General features: G+C 45.9%; 2 protein-coding genes across 3 annotated transcripts; one reads left to right on the top strand and one right to left on the bottom strand.

Moving 5' to 3' along the window:
- Positions 1–890: 890 nt before the first annotated feature.
- pdk3a (pyruvate dehydrogenase kinase, isozyme 3a) lies at positions 891–8635 on the top strand. 2 transcript variants are annotated; one of them, XM_072711403.1, is made up of 11 exons: positions 891–1252; positions 2891–3032; positions 3291–3362; positions 3561–3745; positions 4097–4186; positions 4370–4447; positions 4555–4631; positions 4717–4818; positions 4959–5069; positions 7350–7463; positions 7557–8635. In XM_072711403.1, exons 1-11 carry the CDS (start codon positions 1150–1152, stop codon positions 7698–7700), a joined length of 1218 nt encoding a protein of 405 aa, XP_072567504.1. In that variant the 5' UTR covers positions 891–1149; the 3' UTR covers positions 7701–8635. The 2 variants fall into 2 exon arrangements, with proteins under 2 accessions (XP_072567504.1, XP_023652217.1); XM_023796449.2 differs by lacking the exon at positions 891–1252 and having other exon boundaries at positions 1346–3032.
- Positions 8625–14339, bottom strand: pcyt1ba (phosphate cytidylyltransferase 1B, choline a). The gene is made up of 8 exons (XM_023796450.2): positions 14044–14339; positions 12641–12740; positions 12389–12505; positions 12105–12256; positions 11854–11932; positions 11586–11728; positions 11198–11386; positions 8625–10462 (listed from the first exon to the last, which is right to left on the bottom strand). Exons 1-8 carry the CDS (start codon positions 14080–14082, stop codon positions 10280–10282), a joined length of 1002 nt encoding a protein of 333 aa, XP_023652218.1. The 5' UTR covers positions 14083–14339; the 3' UTR covers positions 8625–10279.
- Positions 14340–20629: the final 6290 nt, after the last annotated feature.

The following is a 20629-nucleotide window of genomic DNA, read 5'->3' as shown; positions in this document are numbered from 1 at the left end:
CTCGGTGTCCTCCCCGAGGAGCTGGTAGAGGTAGCTGGGGAGAGGGAGGTCTGGGTGTCTCTCCTGAAGCTGCTACCCCCGCGACCCGGACCCCGGATAAGCAGCAGATAATGGATGGATGGATGGATGGATGTTCAAGAAAAAATCCTTTGAGATTAATAAAGTATCTATCTGTCTGTCTGTCTAAAACTTTTACTGTAGGTCACACAGCTTTTTAATGAAGCAGTATTTCCACAGTGTTTCAGGATACCCTATTTATTGTTTAGAAATTTAGTCATTTAATTTGCACTGCACTTCTTGGTAACTTTTACAGATAGCCCCAACTTCCAGTCTGCTGAAATCAAAATAAAAAAAAATTCACTCATGGCCTCCTCTTTACTTTTACTTTGGCTTCCATAACGAGATATGGATTGGAGATTAAACAAGACGGAGTCATTGAAGGAGGGTAACCAGTGCGTCGTTTCTTCGACGCGCATTTGGAGACCCCTAGTGGTGGGATGGTCGCCCTCGATCTCCGCAGGTGATCTTACTTCTGGGCTTTGATAAAAGTCTGTTTTGCCGGGGCACGGATGAATCGCTTCTTTACCTTTGCAGACGCGACAACTGCGATTTTACCTGTGCAACTGTCTCAGTGTCGAGGGGTCTTCTAAATGATCCCGCTAGCATCGTCATGAAAGCCATAACGAAGGGGCGGGACTAGAGGCGTATAGGTTTGATACACTGTATGGCTGTAAACGCTGCGCGAAGCGACTTCCGACTCCAGTACCGTTAAACCTGCTTCCCGACCAACAACCCAATCGTCGCCATGAGTTCCAAAGAAGAGCAAAGCAAGAGGCCAATCAGAATGTGGTATTTCTGTTTTCCTTATGTTTCAGCCAATGGGATCGGAGGTTCTAGTTCCGGAGCGGGCGGTGACGTCGTGGGGCTGCGAGCTCGCGTACGTGCGGGTTAGTGCGGCTATGTGACAGCGGTGATCGTGCAGGAAATGAATTTCGCATGTTGTAAATGTGCAAATTTCCGAAATCAATGAAGGTCACCATAGGAGACTCGGCTCCAGAGGGTCCGGGGAGGGCATAAACGATGGGGGATTCATTCATTGAGTGCATCTGACCGTGTCTCTTTTCGCGTCGTTGTAATTAAACTGCAGTTATGAGGTTGTTTACATTTTTACTAAAGAAATCCCACGCAAAGATAGAGTATTACTCCCGCTTCTCGCCCTCGCCGCTTTCCATTAAGCAGTTTTTGGATTTCGGTGAGTATGACGTTTTCAGATCCCACACATGCTGGCTTTTGCTGGACGAGCCTCACGTTGCGGCTGTTTTTCTTGTCCTGTCCCGGTCGTCTTTTTGACGTAGCCCGGTTCAGAGATGCTCCGGTTTCGGGACGTCTTCGGTCATTTGCTCGTCTCTGCCGGTGTATACCATCTCTGCCATCATGCGTGTCGGTATGTCTGCTGTCCCGTGGTTGGCAGCCGGGGTAAGCGGCCCAGGGGACTGATGTACTGACGGATGAATCGTTTTCCGCCCAGGGACCACTGTGTGTATGTTAAATTGCTATTCCTGCTTTGAAGCAGTAGCTCTGCGTTTTTGTATATCTGCTTCAGGTGACTGTTTGGACACTGCCACTTCTTTATCCAAATAAATCTTTATGTACTGCTGTATTATGTTTTGGATATAACAGTAGAACTTCCTGATTCAGCCATTCTGGCCTTTCCAAGCTCCACACTTCACCACCAGTCCTGTGGAATATCAGGACCCTAACTACATAAGGTGTGGTGGTGTAAGTCATGGCCTCGGATTGGTGGCCTGTCTGACATATGACCTCGGAGCCAATCAGCACTCATATCACACACACATGGGCACATGTCTCTTTACTGGCAGTATAGAAAGAGCCAGGTGTTTGAGTAAAAGGCTCTAAATCTGTAATGCAGATACACACAAACTGCCATGCATGCAAACAAACAGGCATTCATTAGCAGCCAGCTCTCCTAGCATCAGATTTCCATTGCTGGGGCAGGGGCAGCAATAGGTGTTTGTTAACGACACTCTGTGCCTCAGTGAAACATGAGTCAGTCCAACTCTAATTGGTGCCTGTACTAGCTGGGCCTTGATCTCTAGGGTGACCAGATAATCCATGTCAGGGAGGACACTGAGCTAGGACAGGAATTGTAAATTACCATTTCAATTAAAAGGACCTGGATTTCACTTGAGCACTGAGTTCTTGCTGTGTGCTGATTGGTCAGTCTCCTATAATCATGCATGTGTCACTAATGCTAATGTGAAACAGCTGGATGAGTCTTTCAGTCAAGGAAACAAACCAGACAAAGTACAAGAAGAGCTGAACTATGTAGCCGAGCACAGGAGCCTTTCAGTTTGAAAGTAGTTTGTAAAACCCATAGTAGCTAAAAGTGTCCTCCCGGACATGGATTATCTGGTCACCCTATTGATCCCCCACCTGTACTGTTGGCTCCCAGGTGTCTCCATCCCCCTACAGAGAGGCACCCTTGTCCCAGGGGCTGTCGCATGTGTCCTCCTCTGGAGAGACCAGACGGGAGGGCGTGAGTGAGGAAATGATGGATAGGGAGGGACAGACTGAGAGAGTCACAAGGGCTCTGTCTGCCTGTAGGGGCAGTCAGGCTTGGCTGAATGACGGAGAGAGAGGGAGGGAGAGAAAGGAAGATCCTGATGTGAAAATTCCTGTTGGCCTCGGCCTGTTTTGTACAGTGACTCACCACGGTTTGTGTGCTGGGGCTTCCTCAGCACAGGCTACAGCATGAGTCTCACACATTTACCCGTCTCTCTGCCACACACTCTCCATGTTGGCCTCCTCCTTCCCCCCCTTTCTCCTGCATGCCCTCCGCTCTCCCTCCTGTCCTGCCCCTCTCTCCCAGGTAGGGACAATGCGTGCGAGAAGACCTCCTACATGTTCCTGCGCAAAGAGCTGGCCGTACGGCTGGCCAACACCATGCGGGAGGTCAACCTGCTGCCTGACAAGCTGCTGAGCCAGCCATCCGTCAAGCTGGTGCAGAAATGGTGCGGGGGGTGGGGGTGGGGCCCTCACGTTGCTGGGTTTGGTCAAGGAGGAGTTGGTCAGTGATGGGTGGGATCATGGGCAGAGTTGGGTGGGGGCACTCAATTGTTCAGCAGAGATTGGGTCTGCATCGCCTAAGGAATGTCTCAGCATGCCCTGCTGTTCTCAGATAATGCTTTTTAATTAATAATGCTGGTCAGTTTGGCCTGAGGAGCCAAGGAGGCCCAACTGACAGTGTCATCTCTCTTTGTGCATTGTAGGTACATGCAGAGCTTTCTGGAGTTGCTGGACTTTGAGGACCACAGCCCAGACAATGCTCGCACCCTGCAGGAGTACGTAGGCTGGGGGGGCGGCGGTCAGGCAGGGACCCCATGATATAGCGACCCGCCTCCATGTCAGATGGATCCACTTGGTTTTGGGCTGCCTCCGCATTTCAGATATGGGGTTTCGCGAGCATTACAGGAATGGTTCCGAACCCCAGAAGTCTGAGGCCTTTAATTAACCTGTGTGTATGCCGTCACCATCTGCAGCTTCCTGGACGTCCTGATCGAGATCCGGAACCGGCACAATGATGTGGTGCCCACCATGGCCCAAGGTGTGATCGAGTACAAGGAGAAGTTCGGCTTCGACCCGTTCATCAGCACCAACACCCAGTACTTCCTGGACCGCTTCTACACCAGCCGTGTCTCCTTCCGCATGCTGATCAACCAACACAGTGAGTGACTGTCACTATGGAGACAGGACTGTCATGCAGCACATGACTGGCCTCTTGTCACTGAAAGTGAGTGCAGTGGATGGTGGAGGCTGTGACAGGCTTGGGGTAGCCTTCTGGGTGCCATCTGTCCAGCGGGTGGTGCCATTCATCTTCATGGTGTAAGAAGCTCACATCAGGGAGTACCAATCACCATAGCGCGCATTCCGAGCTGATGAGAGTGAAGAACATATTGTAGTGAAATACTGGGACTCCAATCTGTGTTTTGACCCTGAAAAGGACAATGAGGCTGGTTTCCTCTGGGTGAGATTTCTGCTCCTCATCCCCATCTGTTTGTCTCTGGTCCTGTTCCAGCTCTCCTATTCGGTAATGACACCAACCCTGCCCACCCTAAACACATCGGCAGTATCGACCCCACCTGTAACGTGGCCGAGGTGGTTACAGGTGAGCCAATGTCTAACTCTTCTGAAGCCTTCAGTGTGGGGCTTTCTGGAGGTCCAGGCTTGGATGTAACCTGATAGATAGATGGTATACTCTGTACTCCCTGTTAATTTTGTGTACTTATAAACATTTGACTATATTTGTATTCCTGTCACTTGACCGCTGCCTTCTTGTTTGCCACTCCAGATGCCTATGAGACAGCCAGGATGCTGTGTGAGCAGTATTACATGGGGGCTCCTGAGCTGAAGGTCGAGGAGTTCAATGGTAATGTTTCGCTGGACAGAGCAGCTGTCCCGCTCTCTGGGCTTGCTGGGCGCTCAAACGATACTCTGTTATTATTATGAGTGAATATCCAATCCTCTCTTCCTCAGCCAAAGCACCCAAGAAGCCCATCCAAGTGGTGTATGTCCCATCTCACCTGTTCCACATGCTCTTTGAGCTCTTTAAGGTCAGTCCCCCCCAGTCCGTGGGTGCCCCCCCCATGAGGTCCTCAGACTGATTAGGACACTTTTCCTGTGTGTCTTTTTGAGCAGAACTCAATGAGGGCCACGGTTGAGTTTCATGAGGGCTCTGCAGAAGGGTTTCCCCCAGTGAAGGCGCTCGTCACCCTGGGGAAGGAGGACCTCTCCATAAAGGTCAGCTCAGAGGCACAAGCCAATCACGGTACTGGATTTCACCTGCTGATCACACTAGAGACCAATTGCGGCACGGCCATTAACCTAAGCATGTGATGTACTGGTAAGGCCTGTGTGACTTTTGACCTCTGCACCGTCAGATTAGCGACATGGGTGGCGGAGTGCCCTTGAGGAAGATCGACCGCCTCTTCAACTACATGTACTCGACAGCGCCCTCCCCCAGCTTGCAGCCGTCGCGCGCCACACCGCTGGTAAGCATGCCTGCATTCATAGTTGGACACCGCAGGGTTAAATTTTAGCACCACTATTGTTCCTAATTTACTTTAATGATATTGACACCAGTACATACAGTCAACTGGTTAAATTTGCAGAGGACACCAAGGTGGGTGGTGTAGCAGATGCTGAACTAGTAGCACAGAGGCTAAAACGGGATCTTGATTTAATTAGCGACTGGGCTGATACCTGGCAGATGAAATTTAACATAGATAAATGCAAGGTACTCCATGCAGGGAGCAGAAATATAAAGTACAGATATTGTATGGGTTCCACTGATTATGAGAAAGACCTCGGTGTGTATATTGATGCTTCCATGTCCCACTCTCGCCAGTGTGGGGAAGCAATAAGAAAGGCCAATAGGATGTTGAGTTACATCTCTAGGTGTGTGGAGTCAAGGGAGGTGATGCTACGATTATACAATTCCTTGGTAAGACCCCACCTAGAATATTGTGTGCAGGTTTGGTCACCATACCTTAAAAAGAACATTGCTGCCTTAGAAAGGATTCAGCTGAATGCTGTTCAGCCAAATGGCTACTTCAATAATAGTTTAAATACTAGAACTCGTGGCCATAGGTGGAAATTAGCGGGAGATCATTTCTTTACACAGCGTGTAGAGTATGGAGTATAGAGTCTTCCTGTTAGGCTACATTCACACTGCAGGCCTTAATGCTCAATTCTGATTTTCTGCTCAGATCGGATTTTTTGGTTGCCTGTTCACATTACTCTTTTTTAATGTGTTTATCAGATTTCAATGTGAACGGTTCACTATACTGAACTGGCAAGCGTGCGCACAAAACAACAAAGATGAAATGACGCGCATGTGCAAAAACAAAGACATCACTTTATTGATTCGAAAACTGCCTGGTTACGATATGAGCCTTCCAGTTTTGCCTGAATATTTTTCTCGTACACACTCATAATAAACAATGAGTTTGTAATGTTTGTTGAATAAACACAACAAACATTTACAAAATCATAAACACCAATCAAAGACCAAGCCTAATCTAATTAATTAAATTAATGAATCTAGGCAGCTAATTAAATCCTCACATTACAGTATAGTGAAATTGATTCAAAGTTTTAATATGACATGCATAGCCTGTTTACATGCAGTGGAAAACTAATGACTGGTTCTCCACATATACACTTACCACACACTTCAAGCAAGGGCTAGCTTTGCTAAAATAATAAAACAACACTATAATTCAGCATGTGCACTAAAACATACATACGTACAAAGACGCTGTCTAAAAGACTATCTATATCAGCACGAGCAGAGCTCGTGGCTGATTTAAACGAGACATGGAGCAGACAGTGCGCAACGCTTTCATGCTGCTATTTTTTTATGTACTGCAAGTGTGTGACCACCTCTCATTAGGAAGGTAATACAGTGTAATATGTTATAAAAACCTGCTTAACTCATGCTGTTACCAATACTGCGGATGTGTTTTGGATCATGTAGGAACGCGTGCCACTGCCAGAGCTTTTAGTCAATGACATGTCAGTAAGCAGCATGCACAGGGTACTGCTGCGTCGGGATGCGTTCAGGACCACTCGGAAATTACAGTTTTCCGCTCAAATCTTTGCTCAATCTCATCATAGGTATATTTTAATGTTTACCATTTCCAGCGAGGTGGCACTGGAGGTGGCAAGGGCTCTGTTGGGGGTGGCAATTGCCACCCCTGCCACCCTTTTGGCTCCGCCCCTGCATAAAAGTCACATGAATTCCGATTCCGTTCAGACTGAGGTCGCATTGCAAAAAATCAGACCAGTATCCGATTTATGGCCACATACTGAAGTGGCCCAAATTGGAATTGAAAAAATTGAATTCCATGTGACTTGTGCTGTTAACATTGTCATGAAAAAATGCGATCTGAGTCGCATATGAGCAAAAAATCGGAAAAAATTTGTGCTGCAGTGTGAATGTAGCCTTAGTGTAGTGCAACCTAAAACCTTGGGTTCCTTTAAATAATAGCTAGATAAGATTTTACCAACTCAGCTATTAAGTTCTCCCCAAACGAGCTTGATGGGCCAAATGGCCTCTTCCCGTTTGTACATTTCTTATGTTCTTATGTTCTTGTGCCACCAGAAGGCCCGGCTTGGACCCAGTAATTCTGGCATTAGCCTTTTTGCTCAGGACTGGTGTAAATGCCACGTGTGCTAGAAATCTCCGCCTGCTGTTTGCTGTTTGAGCTGTTGATTCTCTTGTTCCTGGATTTCATCTTGTGCCCCGGACCTATCTTTGCCCCCCCCAGGCAGGTTTCGGGTACGGGCTCCCCATCTCCCGGCTCTACGCTCGCTACTTCCAGGGCGACCTGAATCTGTACTCCATGGAGGGCGTGGGCACAGACGCTGTCATTTATCTGAAGGTGGGATACTGCCCTCCCCCCCCCATGCTGTGACCATGAAGTTGGGGGGCTGTGACATTACTGAGGGCCTCTGATTGGTGTTCCGCCCCCCAGGCTCTGTCCAGCGAGTCGTTTGAGCGCCTGCCCGTCTTTAACAAGTCAGCATGGCGGCACTACCAGACGGGCCCTGAGGCAGATGACTGGAGCAACCCCAGCCGCGAGCCACGCGACGCCTCCAAGTACAAAGCCAACCGATAGGACCCCCATCCCCGCCTGGAACACATCACCACTGCAGCTCCCCACGTCTGACCCCTGCCCCCTCCCTCACAGGGGTGACAGCTCCTCTGGCGCTCCTAAAGGGCCCCGTCGTCCGAGATGGAAGTGGGCCCCCATTGCTGTAATTGTGGGGGGGCGGGTAGGGGGGAACGCCTTTGCACTGCTTGTGTGTTTTTATTTTATTTGTGCTGTCCTGAAATTCACAGATATATTGGAATAGTTTGCAAATGTTTATACCGTGACCTTGAAAGAGGTTTATGTTTAGTATGTAATATATAGATAAAATGAAAAAATGCACACATGTATTTCTGTAAATATGGTTTGTAGTATGAAAGAGACAGAGGATCTTGCCTGGTACAGTAAGTGAGGGCACTCTGTCTCATGCACTGACACGTGAAACCTGTGTAGTAGTGCTGCTGATAATTTATTTCCTGGCGGATTCTGGGAACGGGCGTGTTTCAGGTCAAGGTCATGTGGTCTCGCCTGTACTCACTGCTGATGCCTTTAAACCTGATGAGTAGTGTTACCGTGGTTACAGCTGCAGCCCAGCCGTGAGTAGATGACCCCCCTCTCCATCTACCACGAGATTACCTGGCAGCTTTTTCACATCGAAATGCATGAGTCACATTTTACAGGAGAGGTTTGAGGAGCATCTCCAATCAGTGGTCTTGACTGGTCCCGGCGCTGCTGCATTTACCTGTCTTTGATCCAGCTGCATTCTGCCATTCTGCTGTAATTGGGCTGTTCTCTGAATGCACTATGTAGCCACAGTACACCAGTGTTTCCCTAATCACTTTAGGCTGTGTAGTCGACCTAAAGCTGAATCAAGTACATTTAAGCAAATACTGTGTTTCTTGCATTTCATTGTTTGTGGCAAAATGGAATAAAATTTAGTAGGATTCCATTTTATTATGAAACTAATGCCTCTTTGGTAATTTATTGAAAGATAAAATGCAAAACATTCCAGTCAAGTAACAAAGGAACCAAGAAATATAAAAATTAAGTTCCAAATGGTCTTTCACATCTCTTTGCTTTTACAGATTGACTTGTCACCCAACATTTTTGACTGAATTCAGAAAACTATTAAAACTGAAATGGTAGGAGCAACAGAAGTCAACTCTACTGAGTTTGTCTACCTTTTACGTAAGGTTAAGCAAGTAGGTTAAGTATGTACAAAATAATAGAATTAACAACCATTTTACAAAAGAAACATTTTATTTTAAGAACACAGAAGACAATGAGAGCCTGGATGGATGGTGCGTGAATATGCGTTTGTGGTCATGTGACACTGTCCAACCATGTCCGTGAGAGCCAGGTACCCAAAAGTCACATGGGAAGCAGCTGCATCAGTGGTCATCCTGCCTGAGGATCATTCCTTTCACAAGCTCTTCCGTTTACTCACCAATGTCCTAAGGTGGTAGACCGAAGACTATGAACACATGTAAGGAAGAGTTTCCACCCTACTCCTTGAAGTTCTCAAGTCATGTCTGAGTTATGACACATTCTGAAATCACATTCAGCAGAGTCAGAACCAAGAAATGAATGGAGACTTCAGTGATGACATCCTATCTGACTGGCCATGCCAGGGGCTTGCAGAGTCATCCCTGAAAGCTTAACAGGACAATGCTTGTTTGAGCAGCTCACTCTAGAAGATAATGCTCTGGTGATTCTATACTAGCTATCACGCTACCATGTGGTCACAGGGCTGCTCGATTCATGTATGCAACGTGCAGTGGGATAGAATTCCACCAGGTTCTTGCACCCAACAGTACCCAAATTTGTTAGTCTAGTGGACTGTATTTCATGGTACTGCTGTTGTGACCCAATTTTGGTCCTGCTATCTTTACTGCCATAGGGCTGCTTCACTGTTTCAGTGACTCCTCATTGGCCCTTGTCCATGCGATGCTCTACTTCACGCTATACACAGGAAATAAAGACCTTAAGTGAAGAAAACATCAAGGTGCAGAAGTGAGGTTGGGAATCAAAGTCATCCTCTGTGCAATGGTCCTGAGCAGTACACAGATGTTTCTCCCTCTTGTCAGTCCTCGGGCATCCACAGCTGGCTGGGTAAGCAGAACTGCTGATAGGGACTGAGGCACCATCGTTACTAAACTGTGGTGTCCATAACCCTCTTTATCCACTTGGAGGAACTAGGCAGGAGCTACAAAATCTTGGCATCCAGTCGCCGTCAAGGGTGTGTGCATGTGTGAGTAGATATGTGTGCAGTTTGTTTCTCGTGTATGTCTGTGTGTTCATCTGTGGATGATTGGAGGCATGGTCTATAAGGGGGTGTGGTCTGTAAGGGGGCATGGTTTATAAGGGGGTGTGGTCTGTAAGGGGGCATGGTCTATAAGAGGGTGTGGCCTGTATGGGGGCATGGTCTATAAGAGGGTGTGATCTGTAAGGGGGCATGGTCTATAAGGAGGTGTGGCCTGTATGGGGGCATGGTCTGTAAGAGGGTGTGGACTGTAAGGGGGCATGGTCTATAAGGAGGTGTGGCCTGTAAGGGGGCATGGTCTATAAGAGGTTGTGGCTTGTAAGGGAGAATGGTCTCGGCAGTGCTACTTGTCATCATCATCTCCTTCACTCATGCTGCTGATAGAGGCTGATGCGCCTTTGGGGGACAATGGCGGCCATTGCGAGGGGGGTGACGGCGAGCGGGATGGAGAGCGTTCTCGTGTGGGGCTGCTGCTGGGTGACAGGGCCTGAATCATACGCCCACTCCTCTCTTGAAACATCTGCTTCTAAAAAGGAGAGGTGCGATACACAAAAGAACAGTTATGTTACATTTGATACAGAAACTGATATTCAATATATTTACTGTATATTTATTTGATTAGCTGATATCTCTGTTCAGGATGTGCCTAGACACAAAAAAAGTTCCCAGAAGATCTGCAGTGGCGGTCTGTGTAAAAGCCCAAGAGGGTTACTCTGTTTAGCCCTAAACCACAGAGGAGCCTGAGCAGCTGAGATGCACACAGCCCATTTGCAAGAGCATCTCACTGCAGTGCATGTGCTGCACATGGAGCTGGAGATGTGCAAGAAGCCTTCAGGGCCTTTGCTAAGCCTGAACGCTTCTTCAGGGGGGATTAGCAAAACAGTGAAGCCTCCTACTCAGATCTTATCCCGGTCCCTTCTCCAACAGTACCCAATCTCCTAATCCAGTTTTACCCAGTTTCTATTCTAATCATGCCTAGACCCCTACTCCAGTCTTACCCAAGTTTCGCAGACCTATACTCTAGTCTTATCCCATTCTGTACTCCAACCTTGCCCAAACATCTACTCCAGTCTTATCCTGGTTCCAACTCCAGTCTGACCCCAGTTTCTACTCCAACCATGCCCAGACCCCTACTCCAGTTTTACCCCAGTTTCTACTCCAACCTAACTCAGGCCACGTTTCAAACCTTGTCATCCCTACTTATCCCAGTCTTATCCCAGTCTCTACTTTGACCCTATCCAGGCCTCTCTTCCGATCTTACCCAGGCTCCATCAGGGCCAAAGAGCTCCAAGAAGTTCCCGATGAATTCCCGGGATTTTTCCTCCCACTTCTGAATGAGGTCATGACTCTTCTCCTCCACCCTGTTCACAAAGTGCTTGGAGCGCTCCTCCACAGTCTTCACCTTCTCCTTCATCTTGTCCACCTGGTTCTGCAGCCGATACTTTTTCTCCTATGATGGATGGAGGAGAGGAGGAAAGTGTATGTGAGGGTGTTGCACAGCAGGGAGTGGCTTGTACAGCAGTTTTGGATTTGTGGAACATTGGAGAAGAGTGTGCCAGATCTTATGTGGGCCAGTTCTGAGATGTATGTAACAGACATTGGTTAAACCATGTTCTTATGGCAGGATGTTGACTAAAGGTTGCTCTCACGTTGATGTAGCTGACATTGAGCTCCTTTGCTGTGTACCCCCTCTGGAGGTTGCGTCTGGCATAGACATCGTAGTCCCGTACGATGCGGGTGATGATGTCGGATGTGGAAATGCCCTCTGTCCTTTGGGTGGGCACAAACATACCTGGTGCAAATAAACATGACTCAGTAGGTCAATCCATCATGCACCTAAAATAATTGCTGACACACAGGTACATAACCCCTTGTCATCATCATTTTGGTGTATCAGGTCATGGTGGGTTTCCTCACCTGCCTCTTTGATGTGCTTGTACACGTCCTCTGACCCCGCAGAGGAGTATGGGATATCATCATGGGCCACAAAGTCAATCTGAGGAGGAAGGCACGTTGAGCAAGGCAGACTCTTGACATTGAGAGCGACCATTTAAATGAGAAATAAAATGTGATCTGTGAGCCAATGGGGTGAGCCCAGCTGGCCTCAATAAGCCAATGAGGTCAGGCAGATCAGCAAAGGGTCAGCCAATGGGGCAAGCCTGACTGACCTTGTGTTTCTCCAGGAAGTCGGGAGTGAGGGTCCAGGGTGCATCCCGAACCACCTCGTCGACGTAGCGACAGTGCCTGAGGGCCTCATAGCGCTCCTCCTCGGTCATCACCGTGAAGCCCTTGTACTTGTGTGTGAGCTCATCGCTGCAGACTGACACACAGAGAGTCCTGTGTTACTGCACATCCGAGGTCATGGTGCAGGGCGTGTGTGTGTGTGTGTGTGTGTGTGTGTGTCAGTAAATGGGGATGTTCATGCATGTGTCTGTGTGTTCCGTTAGCTTGCCTCCTACGATCAGGTACCCGTTGGGGAAAAGGTTCTTGGCCTGCATCAGTGCTCGGGCGTGGCCAGAGTGGAATAGATCAAAGATCCCATCTGCATAGACCCTCACAGGCCGGTCAACTGTGGGGACAAGAGCACAGTACCACCTGGAGGTGAGGATGGACACTGCGACACTGAGACCGGCTCTCTGGCTCCAGGAGCTGAGGATGGGCTCTGAAACACTGATGTTTGATGGCAAGGAGGTGGGGGACAGACCTGGCGTCCCGCAGCGTGCCTGTGCAATGCTCAGCTTTTCGTGGGGTGCGCGGCAATCGCAGCTTGTCTCCTTGGCGAAGATTGCGGGCTCCGTCAGCCTCTGAACAGGGATGGAGAGGGAGGGCACCCACATTTTAGGAGCACAATGACCCATATTGCTGACCACCCGATAACCTATAATTACATTCATATTTATTCGCACAGCTTCTTTAACTTATCATGTAGAGCCCTGTGCTAGCAATGCAAAGGTCATGGATTCGAATTATAGGAATCATAAATTGTATTCCTTCCCTCTACTTTAAGTTACCTTGGATAAAAGCATTAGATAATAATTCTTATAATAACCCCCAGTTAGTTGTTTAATTACTCAGGGTGGTGCTATGCAGCAGCACTCAAATGGGAGGGTGAGCTGCCCGGTGACTTTGGCATGACCCCTGAGCACCACATGACTGTGTCTCTGCAGCAAGATGTCTGTCTGATACAGCTCTGCTCTAAGGAGGACCTCTGAGCAAGGGTAGGCCTGTAAAGGGAAGGAGCCACTGCCTGGGAGTGCGAGTTGGCCAGGGGGGATGGGGTGGGGTTTCTGAGGCAACTGAAGTTAAATCACACCAACCCCATCAGAGGCATTACCAGCAAGTGTCAGTAATGGACAGTTTGACTCCATCACACTGATTACCCAAAATGCACTGGGCTGAAGGACAGCTGAGGTGGACTGTGGGGGGGGGGGGGGTTAAGCTCTATGGATTGATCTCTGATACTTCAGCCAGAATAGAGACTGTGGATATGGTGACAGAAATGCTATCCAGGCCACCAATACAGGAAGTTCAATACAGCCAGACCGGACTGGACCGGGTCAGCCTGGGACCGTAGCAGTCAAGTCCACAGAGCGGGTGACCGGCTCACATCACGCGGGACGGGAGAGAGCAGGAAGCCGAGGGCAGTTCGTCCTTCTGCTCCTGTTCCAGAATAATCCGTGCCAGGAATGAGGGAGGTCCTGTCCCGGCTTTGTGGCTCAGTCCCAAAGTGGCTGGGAGTTATTATTCCCAGAGGATGCTAGTGTGGAGATGTGGGGAGCAGAGCAAGCTGAGTCACGGGCAGAGGGACGCAGAGCATGGGCGCGGCTAACGTCCTGGCGAGGTGGGGGTGGCAGACGGAGGGCACCTGCATCGGGCAGAAGCTCAGGGAGGGGCATAACTCCTCCTACTCTGACAAGCTTTGGCACCGGCAGGAGGGAAAGACAGGAGCTACATCCCAAACAACATGGACCTAAAGCCATGCATAAGCGCCACAAGCCCCTAACACTCACTGCGAGCCTAAGGAACAAAAGTGATGTGGAAAAAGTGCCTTTGCCCCAACATGCATGTCCCCCCACCCACCCTGCCAGCGTGACCCCCTTGGCTCACCGTGCGGGGCTGGGGGCAGGTGTGCTCCAGCTCCTCCATGCTGGCTGCAGCTTGCTCATGGGAGATGGCAGAGAGTCCAGCGGCCCTTGTGACTCAGCATTGGATGGCACAGCGGCGGTGGCTGCAGCTTCTACGGGCCCCGATTGAAAGAGCTCCTCTGTCACACCTCATCCCCCCCTCCCCCGCCGTGCTCCTCGATCCAGCCACTCCCCGACTCGACCGCCCACCCTCCTGGTGCCCCTGCCTCTCACAACGCCCTAGAGAAAGGACGGCAGGTTCGGCTGTAGCATCGCGATGCAGTGCCCCACGCCCAGGGAGATCTCTACCACAATGACAACAATGAGACGGACAATCCAATAGGGGAGAAGCAAAGGAAGCAGCGGTCCAATCAGACGTAGACACTCCCAGCTCATTTGCATGTAAAGTGTTGATTGGTTGAGACAGCCATAGCACCACCACAGTGGAGGATGTTCTGGCTTTCTGGGAGCATCTCTTTATGCAGATATGCTGTCAGTAGGAGGTTGCTAGGAGACAGCTCCGTCTCCCGGGGTGATCTGTCTTACACGTACGGCATCAGGTTCTCAGCCCGGCAAGCCCCACAGCCTGCCCCATGCCCCTGTCAGCCGCGTGCTGACTGGGAGGTTTTGTGTGAGGCTGCTGCAGAGCTGCCATGCTGCCAGCCGCTAGGGGGCTGTGAGAGAGGCTGCACCGACCTGCAGTGAAGGACACAGCCCTGTAACCACGTGGCTGTTAGCTTAAGTCCGAGGAGCTGCAGTTAGATGCCCAGCCATATAAACAGGTAAAACAGAAGATTGCTTTGGGTAAAATATTATGTTAAACTGAAAAATGAAATGTATCTATGTATGACACCTGGACTGAGTCTGCAAAAAGGCAAGTGCTGTGAAGGTTTATGTGTGTGTGTGTGTGTGTGTGTGTGTGCGAGCGGGTTTACCTATCCTTATGGGGACATAATGTCCCCATAACGTGATGAATATCTGTTTTTTTCCCTTTATGGGAAAAAGAAAAAACATAGGTTTCCTATTCTATTTCATAAAAATCGGTGACTGCTATGAAAAAACTAAAAATGCAAAAACTCTTGTATTTTGTTAGGTTAATTATGGTTATGGTTAGGGCAGGGTAGGGGTTAAGGTTGTCATAGTTAGCGTTAGCATTTTTCCCATTGAAATGAATGAGCAGTCCCCATAAGGATATGTATACCCTACATGTGCGTGTGTGTGTGTGGTGCTGATGGCAATTAACAAAATCCCATCTGGGTGCTTCTCGCTGCCAACACACTGCCCAGTGTCATGTGAACAGCACCCTTCCAGGAATGCGGGATATGTATTCATATTAAGTTTCACCAGTTTATGACAGAATATGTCATTCACACACGAAGGAAAAACAGATCTTTCCAGATCAAAACCCAGGATGGATATTCACGCTTTGAGCCAGTTTCAAGCTCCCTTTTAATACTTCTGTTTGGTTCAGCGTTTTAGGTGCCAATAGTTAAGTCAGTGTCTCAAGGACTACAGTCAGTGTCAGGAGAGTTGTGGCACATTCAGTTCACTGTCGGCAACAGCAAAAGATTGCTGGCCGATTGTGGGGAGAGCATGGCGAACAATTCTGGCTGACTGTCGGCATTTTTCATCTGGGCCAGAACCGTTCTGAGCATGGCGAGCAACTCGGGCTGACTGTCTGCATTTTCTGTCTAGGGCAGAACAGTTCTAAACACGGCGAGAGCTTAGCCAGAGCTTAGATTTGAAAATGGCAAAATCTAAAAAAAGCATTTAAAACATGTTCATTATACATGATTTAAGAAGAGTGTGTCAGCCAGAATCTATGGCTCAGTACCCGTGAAGTAGCTCCCAGTTTGAAAAAGGTTGGTGACCCCTGGTCTAAAGTCTATATGACAGTACCAGGTTCACATTTCACTATGTTGTATATGTCACCTGGGTCTGGTCAAGCATTAGTAATGCTCTGTTCCATGCCTGACCCTCATCTGGCGTAAAATTCTGGCTGACGGCTCTGCTCTCAACTATATTGTAACCACTGTCTGTTTGGGATAAAGCCTATACTAAAGAGCACGAGAAACACAATAAAGAGACAATGGCTAACATACAAAAAGACTCCAAGCACCAGCTGCTGAATAGTACAGTCCCACCCATATGATAATTTTTTGTTTAACATTGGAAAACCATTTAATACTTATTGGATATTTTTTAACTATATCGTCAATCAATATTTTTCTTCTGACTTATGTTTACTTAAAAAAAGGAAAAGTAAAAACAAATGAAAGCATTAGTTTATCTTCTTTAAAGTCTTGTCTTTTAAAAATATAAAATCGTTTGGAATACTTTGTGTATACGGCTTTTTCTATTGACCGTTCGGTATTTGATCATCTACGCTGAACAACCAATCCTGAAATAGGTGGGCGTTAACGTTTCAGTTTAGACCAATCAATGTCCTTTAGGCGTCGTAGCAATTTCACCGGACTCCATTTGAGGCTGTTGACGGCATCGATTGACTTTAGATTGCTGATTCAGTTTGAATAATAATGAGTGAATTGTGGTAAGTGAAATACTTAAGTTAATTTTAAAGTTCCATTTAACCTTTTTAGTCAGAGATTTCAGCTTAAGATTCTGTCGGAACGGTATGTTGGGAATGATCGTTCATTTTAAAAAGCCGGTTCAAACAAGTCACATATGCCTTGACATAACATAAATACAGGGCTCTCAAGTTTAATCAGATGTTTAACGTTAGATTACATCTGCAGAGCTTTCAAGTCTCACGTATTGTCTGTGGGACACACGCATTTAACACAACAATCTCCCACGCCAAACGACATTTCTCTCTCTGAGATGTGATAAAGCTCGCGCCACAGAACAGCTAATCCAAACCTGCACCTTCTATTTTTTCTGTTCATGGGGGACATGTCAATTCAGTCCACTGCCCCTATGTTACTGGTGATATCTGAAACTCATTAAAAATGAGTCCTGCAAGTACCAATTTATGACTTTGTGCATTTAATTTCTATTGAACACGCTTACTGACATTTATTTAATACAGTGGTACCTCCGTTCTCGAACTCATTAGAAGTCGAACCAACCAGTTAAAAAAAAAATACCTAGAACTCGATTTGAATCTCAGAAGTCGAATGGTGAACACCGACCTAAGATAACTTGTAAGCGCGGGGAAATGATAACTTGTAAGCGCGGCACGTCTCTCAGTGGAAACAAAGGGTAAAGCTTCAGTCTCAGCCTAGCATTCGCTGTGATAGCACCATGCATGTTTACACTAACTGAATACCTATATTTAGACAGTAAAAATACATTTAGACAATGATAGACAGTAACAGTAATTATTAGGCCTATTATATAATAAAATACATTTTAAAATAAATTTCTTATTAATTATTTTAATATTAATAATAAATCATTAATACATTTAATTATAATATTGCTGTGCCAAGCAGGGATGGAAGGGAGACAAAGGCGCAGACCTCAGGGTGTAGGGGAATACGCGGTTTTACTACAGGAGAGGCAGGCAAAACGCAGACGGACAATACAATGACCGGACTGGGGAAACAAACTGAAACGCGGACTAAATACAGAGGACTAATGACAACAACCATAAATAGCTGATCACAAGGGGATTCCACACGGGGTTAACGAGGGGGCATGGCACACAGACGGAGCGGACGACTGGGGCAGGACACATTGTTTGGATACATTTATTTTCTTACTTTACAAATTACTGTTTTGATAAATGTGCTTAGATATGTTTAGTACAGTATACATTGTAAAAAAAAATCTGTTAAATTTACGGTAAATTACTGGCAGCTGTGGTTTCCAGAATTTCACCGTAAAAATTACAGTAGTACTGTTTAATGTAATACCGTACATATTATTATTCTGTATAATAAACGGTTTAAATCCATATTTTCCAAACATTTTCATGTTAAAATATGATGTGTTTGTGATGTGAAAATAACAGTTAAAAACCGTAAAAACTGCAAATTGTAGCAGTAAAATGCACAGGTGTAGATTTTCCATTTTATTGTCCTATCCATTGATTTCGGCCATGATGCCATATTACAAATGCAGTCCAGTTAAAGCTCTTTTATTCATAATCCTTAACAGGACTGCGAATCATATCAATCATCACATCACTTGTTTGTATAACAACATACTACAACAAGCATTACTTTTAACTGGTGGAACAGGGGGAGGGTCACTGTACGAACAATGGGAACTACACATGGTGGGTAACTCATACACAGTCAAACACACGGGGATAAAGTTTGAACTTAAGCAGGGCACCAGTACAGAACACACAATGCATGGAACCTGGAATATTAACTACATGCATGACATGGACAGCGGCCGTTGTCAGCACGACATGCTGGGACACATACAAATAGGCCAGACGGCGCTTGACTCACCGACTGCACAGTATAAATTCTACTGAAAAATAACAGGAGCACTGTTTAATGTATAGCGGTATACCTTGTATCCATAAACTGTAGAACTACATATTTAAAACTGTATTTTAACACGTATTCTCATGTCATTATCATGTTACTGATTACACTAGTAACTGAAGCAAAAAATAATTCATGTTACAACTAAAAATCATATTAAATAAAGAAATTTTATATTTACAAACAGTTTATATATTTTAAAAAGTATTTTACCTGATTGATATTTACAGTATATTCCCGTTATCATTTAAGGTGTTTTACAGTATTTTTACTGCATTTTTAAAAACTGTACATTCAAACAATGTATTAAATACAGAAACATTTTGTATTTACATTTACAGTTCTTTTTCTATATTTGAAATGGTATTTTACCTGATTGTTTTTTATGGTATTTTTCTGTCGCCATTTAAGGTATTTTTACTGTATTTTTTACGGGCATTTATTACAGTGTATGTGTCACGTTTCACGGAGCAGGCAAGCAGGCGAGTACAGCTGTAAAGACGGACAAACGGGGTTTATTGAGGGATCCGGGCAGACATCGAACATCCAACATAACACTACAATGAGGGATCTGGGGAATACTGACTGAGACACGGACTAAATACGAAAGACAGGCTGAACTGAACAAGCAACAGGTGATCACAATCAGGAAGTAACACGAGGTAACGAGGTGGGCGTGGCACACACGAGGATCGGACGAGCCGGGCGTGACAGTATGCTCTTGTATTATCCTGTTCATTTTGTGTTTAAATGCTAAAAAAAACATATTTAGGTGTAATTTTCGAGGGCCGGGAACCAATTAATTGGTTTTCCATTATTTCTTATGGGAAATATATATATATATATATATATATATATATATATATATACTGTGTGTGTATATATATATATATATATATATATGTATGTGTATATATATATATATATATATACACACACACACTTGTTTTGTATTTGGATTTTGTGTGTGTGTTTTTGACCACCCAAATTTCACATTTCATTAACCAGTTTTACAGGGCTATATTCTTAGATATTTTGTATGTTGCTAAGTCCTTTAAATGCCTCATCTGTTTGAAGTTACCAAGTGAAGTGTAATTAAATATAAATCAGTAGTTTATTAAAAAGCATTTATATATTGTTTATAGTAAAAGTAAAAATAAACTTTATTGATATCAATTGTGTAGCCATTGTGGTTTATGATGTCACTGGGCCTGTTATGGCCAAAATCAGAAAATCCATGTCTGGCCCGTCTCAGGGCCATCATTCTTTGCGGTACCTGGGCCAGAGGAAAATGAATAGCGTGGGTCGGATCTGACCCAAAAGAATTTTGCTATCTGGGGGGCTTCACAGCTTAAGAGCCATACAGAACTGAGCACGTTTTTGATGACAATCTTGTACGACACCCATATGCCGCTGTCTTCGGTCTCCGGTCCTGTATTTGGCACAACGTTTCATTAACTATTTTGTACTACTTCTACAGCCACAGCAACATCATCAACAACTACAACTATACTACTACTACTACTACTAATAATAATAATAATAATAATTTGTATTATTATTGTTATTATTATTATTGTATTAATTTGTTTGTTCTAATCGTTTAAGTTTCAAAAAGTTATTTTAGTCTTGCAGGTAGGGACTCAACTAAATTACATTCGGCCAGCGAACCCTTATTCTATACCTTTATGTATTTGATCTTGTGTTGCTTTTTTTTTTTTGATTACACGACATGTCTTACAAAATTGTCCATTGTTCAGTATATATGACGATTATTTTTACTGAAAGATATCAATGATATTTCAGATATTTTTAGAACGATTTTTGGTAGAGCCAGACACAAGCCATTAAAATTAATGCAATCTGACACTTCGGAAAATCGACCATCTGTAACCAGAGCACAGGAACAAAACGCCTTCTGAACTCGCTCGACTATAACAGATCTTGGCTTCGTGTGTACTAGGCTAACTATACAAAACAAAAAAGAAAACAACCCGCTGGGGAGTGAACTGTAGACAGGAGTGCTGAAGGGACACCGAGATACCGGCAGCCATTGCTTTTTAACCTGTTGTTTAAATTTCATTCCAGTTTTTTGGTCCATATTTT

This window comes from Paramormyrops kingsleyae, chromosome 4 (assembly GCF_048594095.1).
Source record: "Paramormyrops kingsleyae isolate MSU_618 chromosome 4, PKINGS_0.4, whole genome shotgun sequence".
In the NCBI taxonomy this organism is placed as follows: Eukaryota; Metazoa; Chordata; class Actinopteri; order Osteoglossiformes; family Mormyridae; genus Paramormyrops; species Paramormyrops kingsleyae.
The sequence above is the reverse complement of the archived record's forward strand: the minus strand, read 5'-3'. Positions and strand labels throughout refer to the sequence as shown.

Excerpts from the sequence above, each read along its gene's own strand:
- pdk3a (XM_023796449.2), top strand. The coding sequence starts at position 2,773 with ATGAGTCTCACACATTTACCCGTCTCTCTGCCACACACTCTCCATGTT. Across the intron at positions 3,363-3,560 it reads AATGCTCGCACCCTGCAGGA|CTTCCTGGACGTCCTGATCG; the intron begins GTACGTAGGCTG and ends CACCATCTGCAG. Across the intron at positions 5,070-7,349 it reads CGTCGCGCGCCACACCGCTG|GCAGGTTTCGGGTACGGGCT; the intron begins GTAAGCATGCCT and ends TGCCCCCCCCAG.
- pcyt1ba (XM_023796450.2), bottom strand. The coding sequence starts at position 14,082 with ATGGAGGAGCTGGAGCACACCTGCCCCCAGCCCCGCACG. Across the intron at positions 12,741-14,043 it reads CCTGCCCCCAGCCCCGCACG|AGGCTGACGGAGCCCGCAAT; the intron begins GTGAGCCAAGGG and ends ATCCCTGTTCAG. Across the intron at positions 11,729-11,853 it reads CAAGCACATCAAAGAGGCAG|GTATGTTTGTGCCCACCCAA; the intron begins GTGAGGAAACCC and ends TATTTGCACCAG.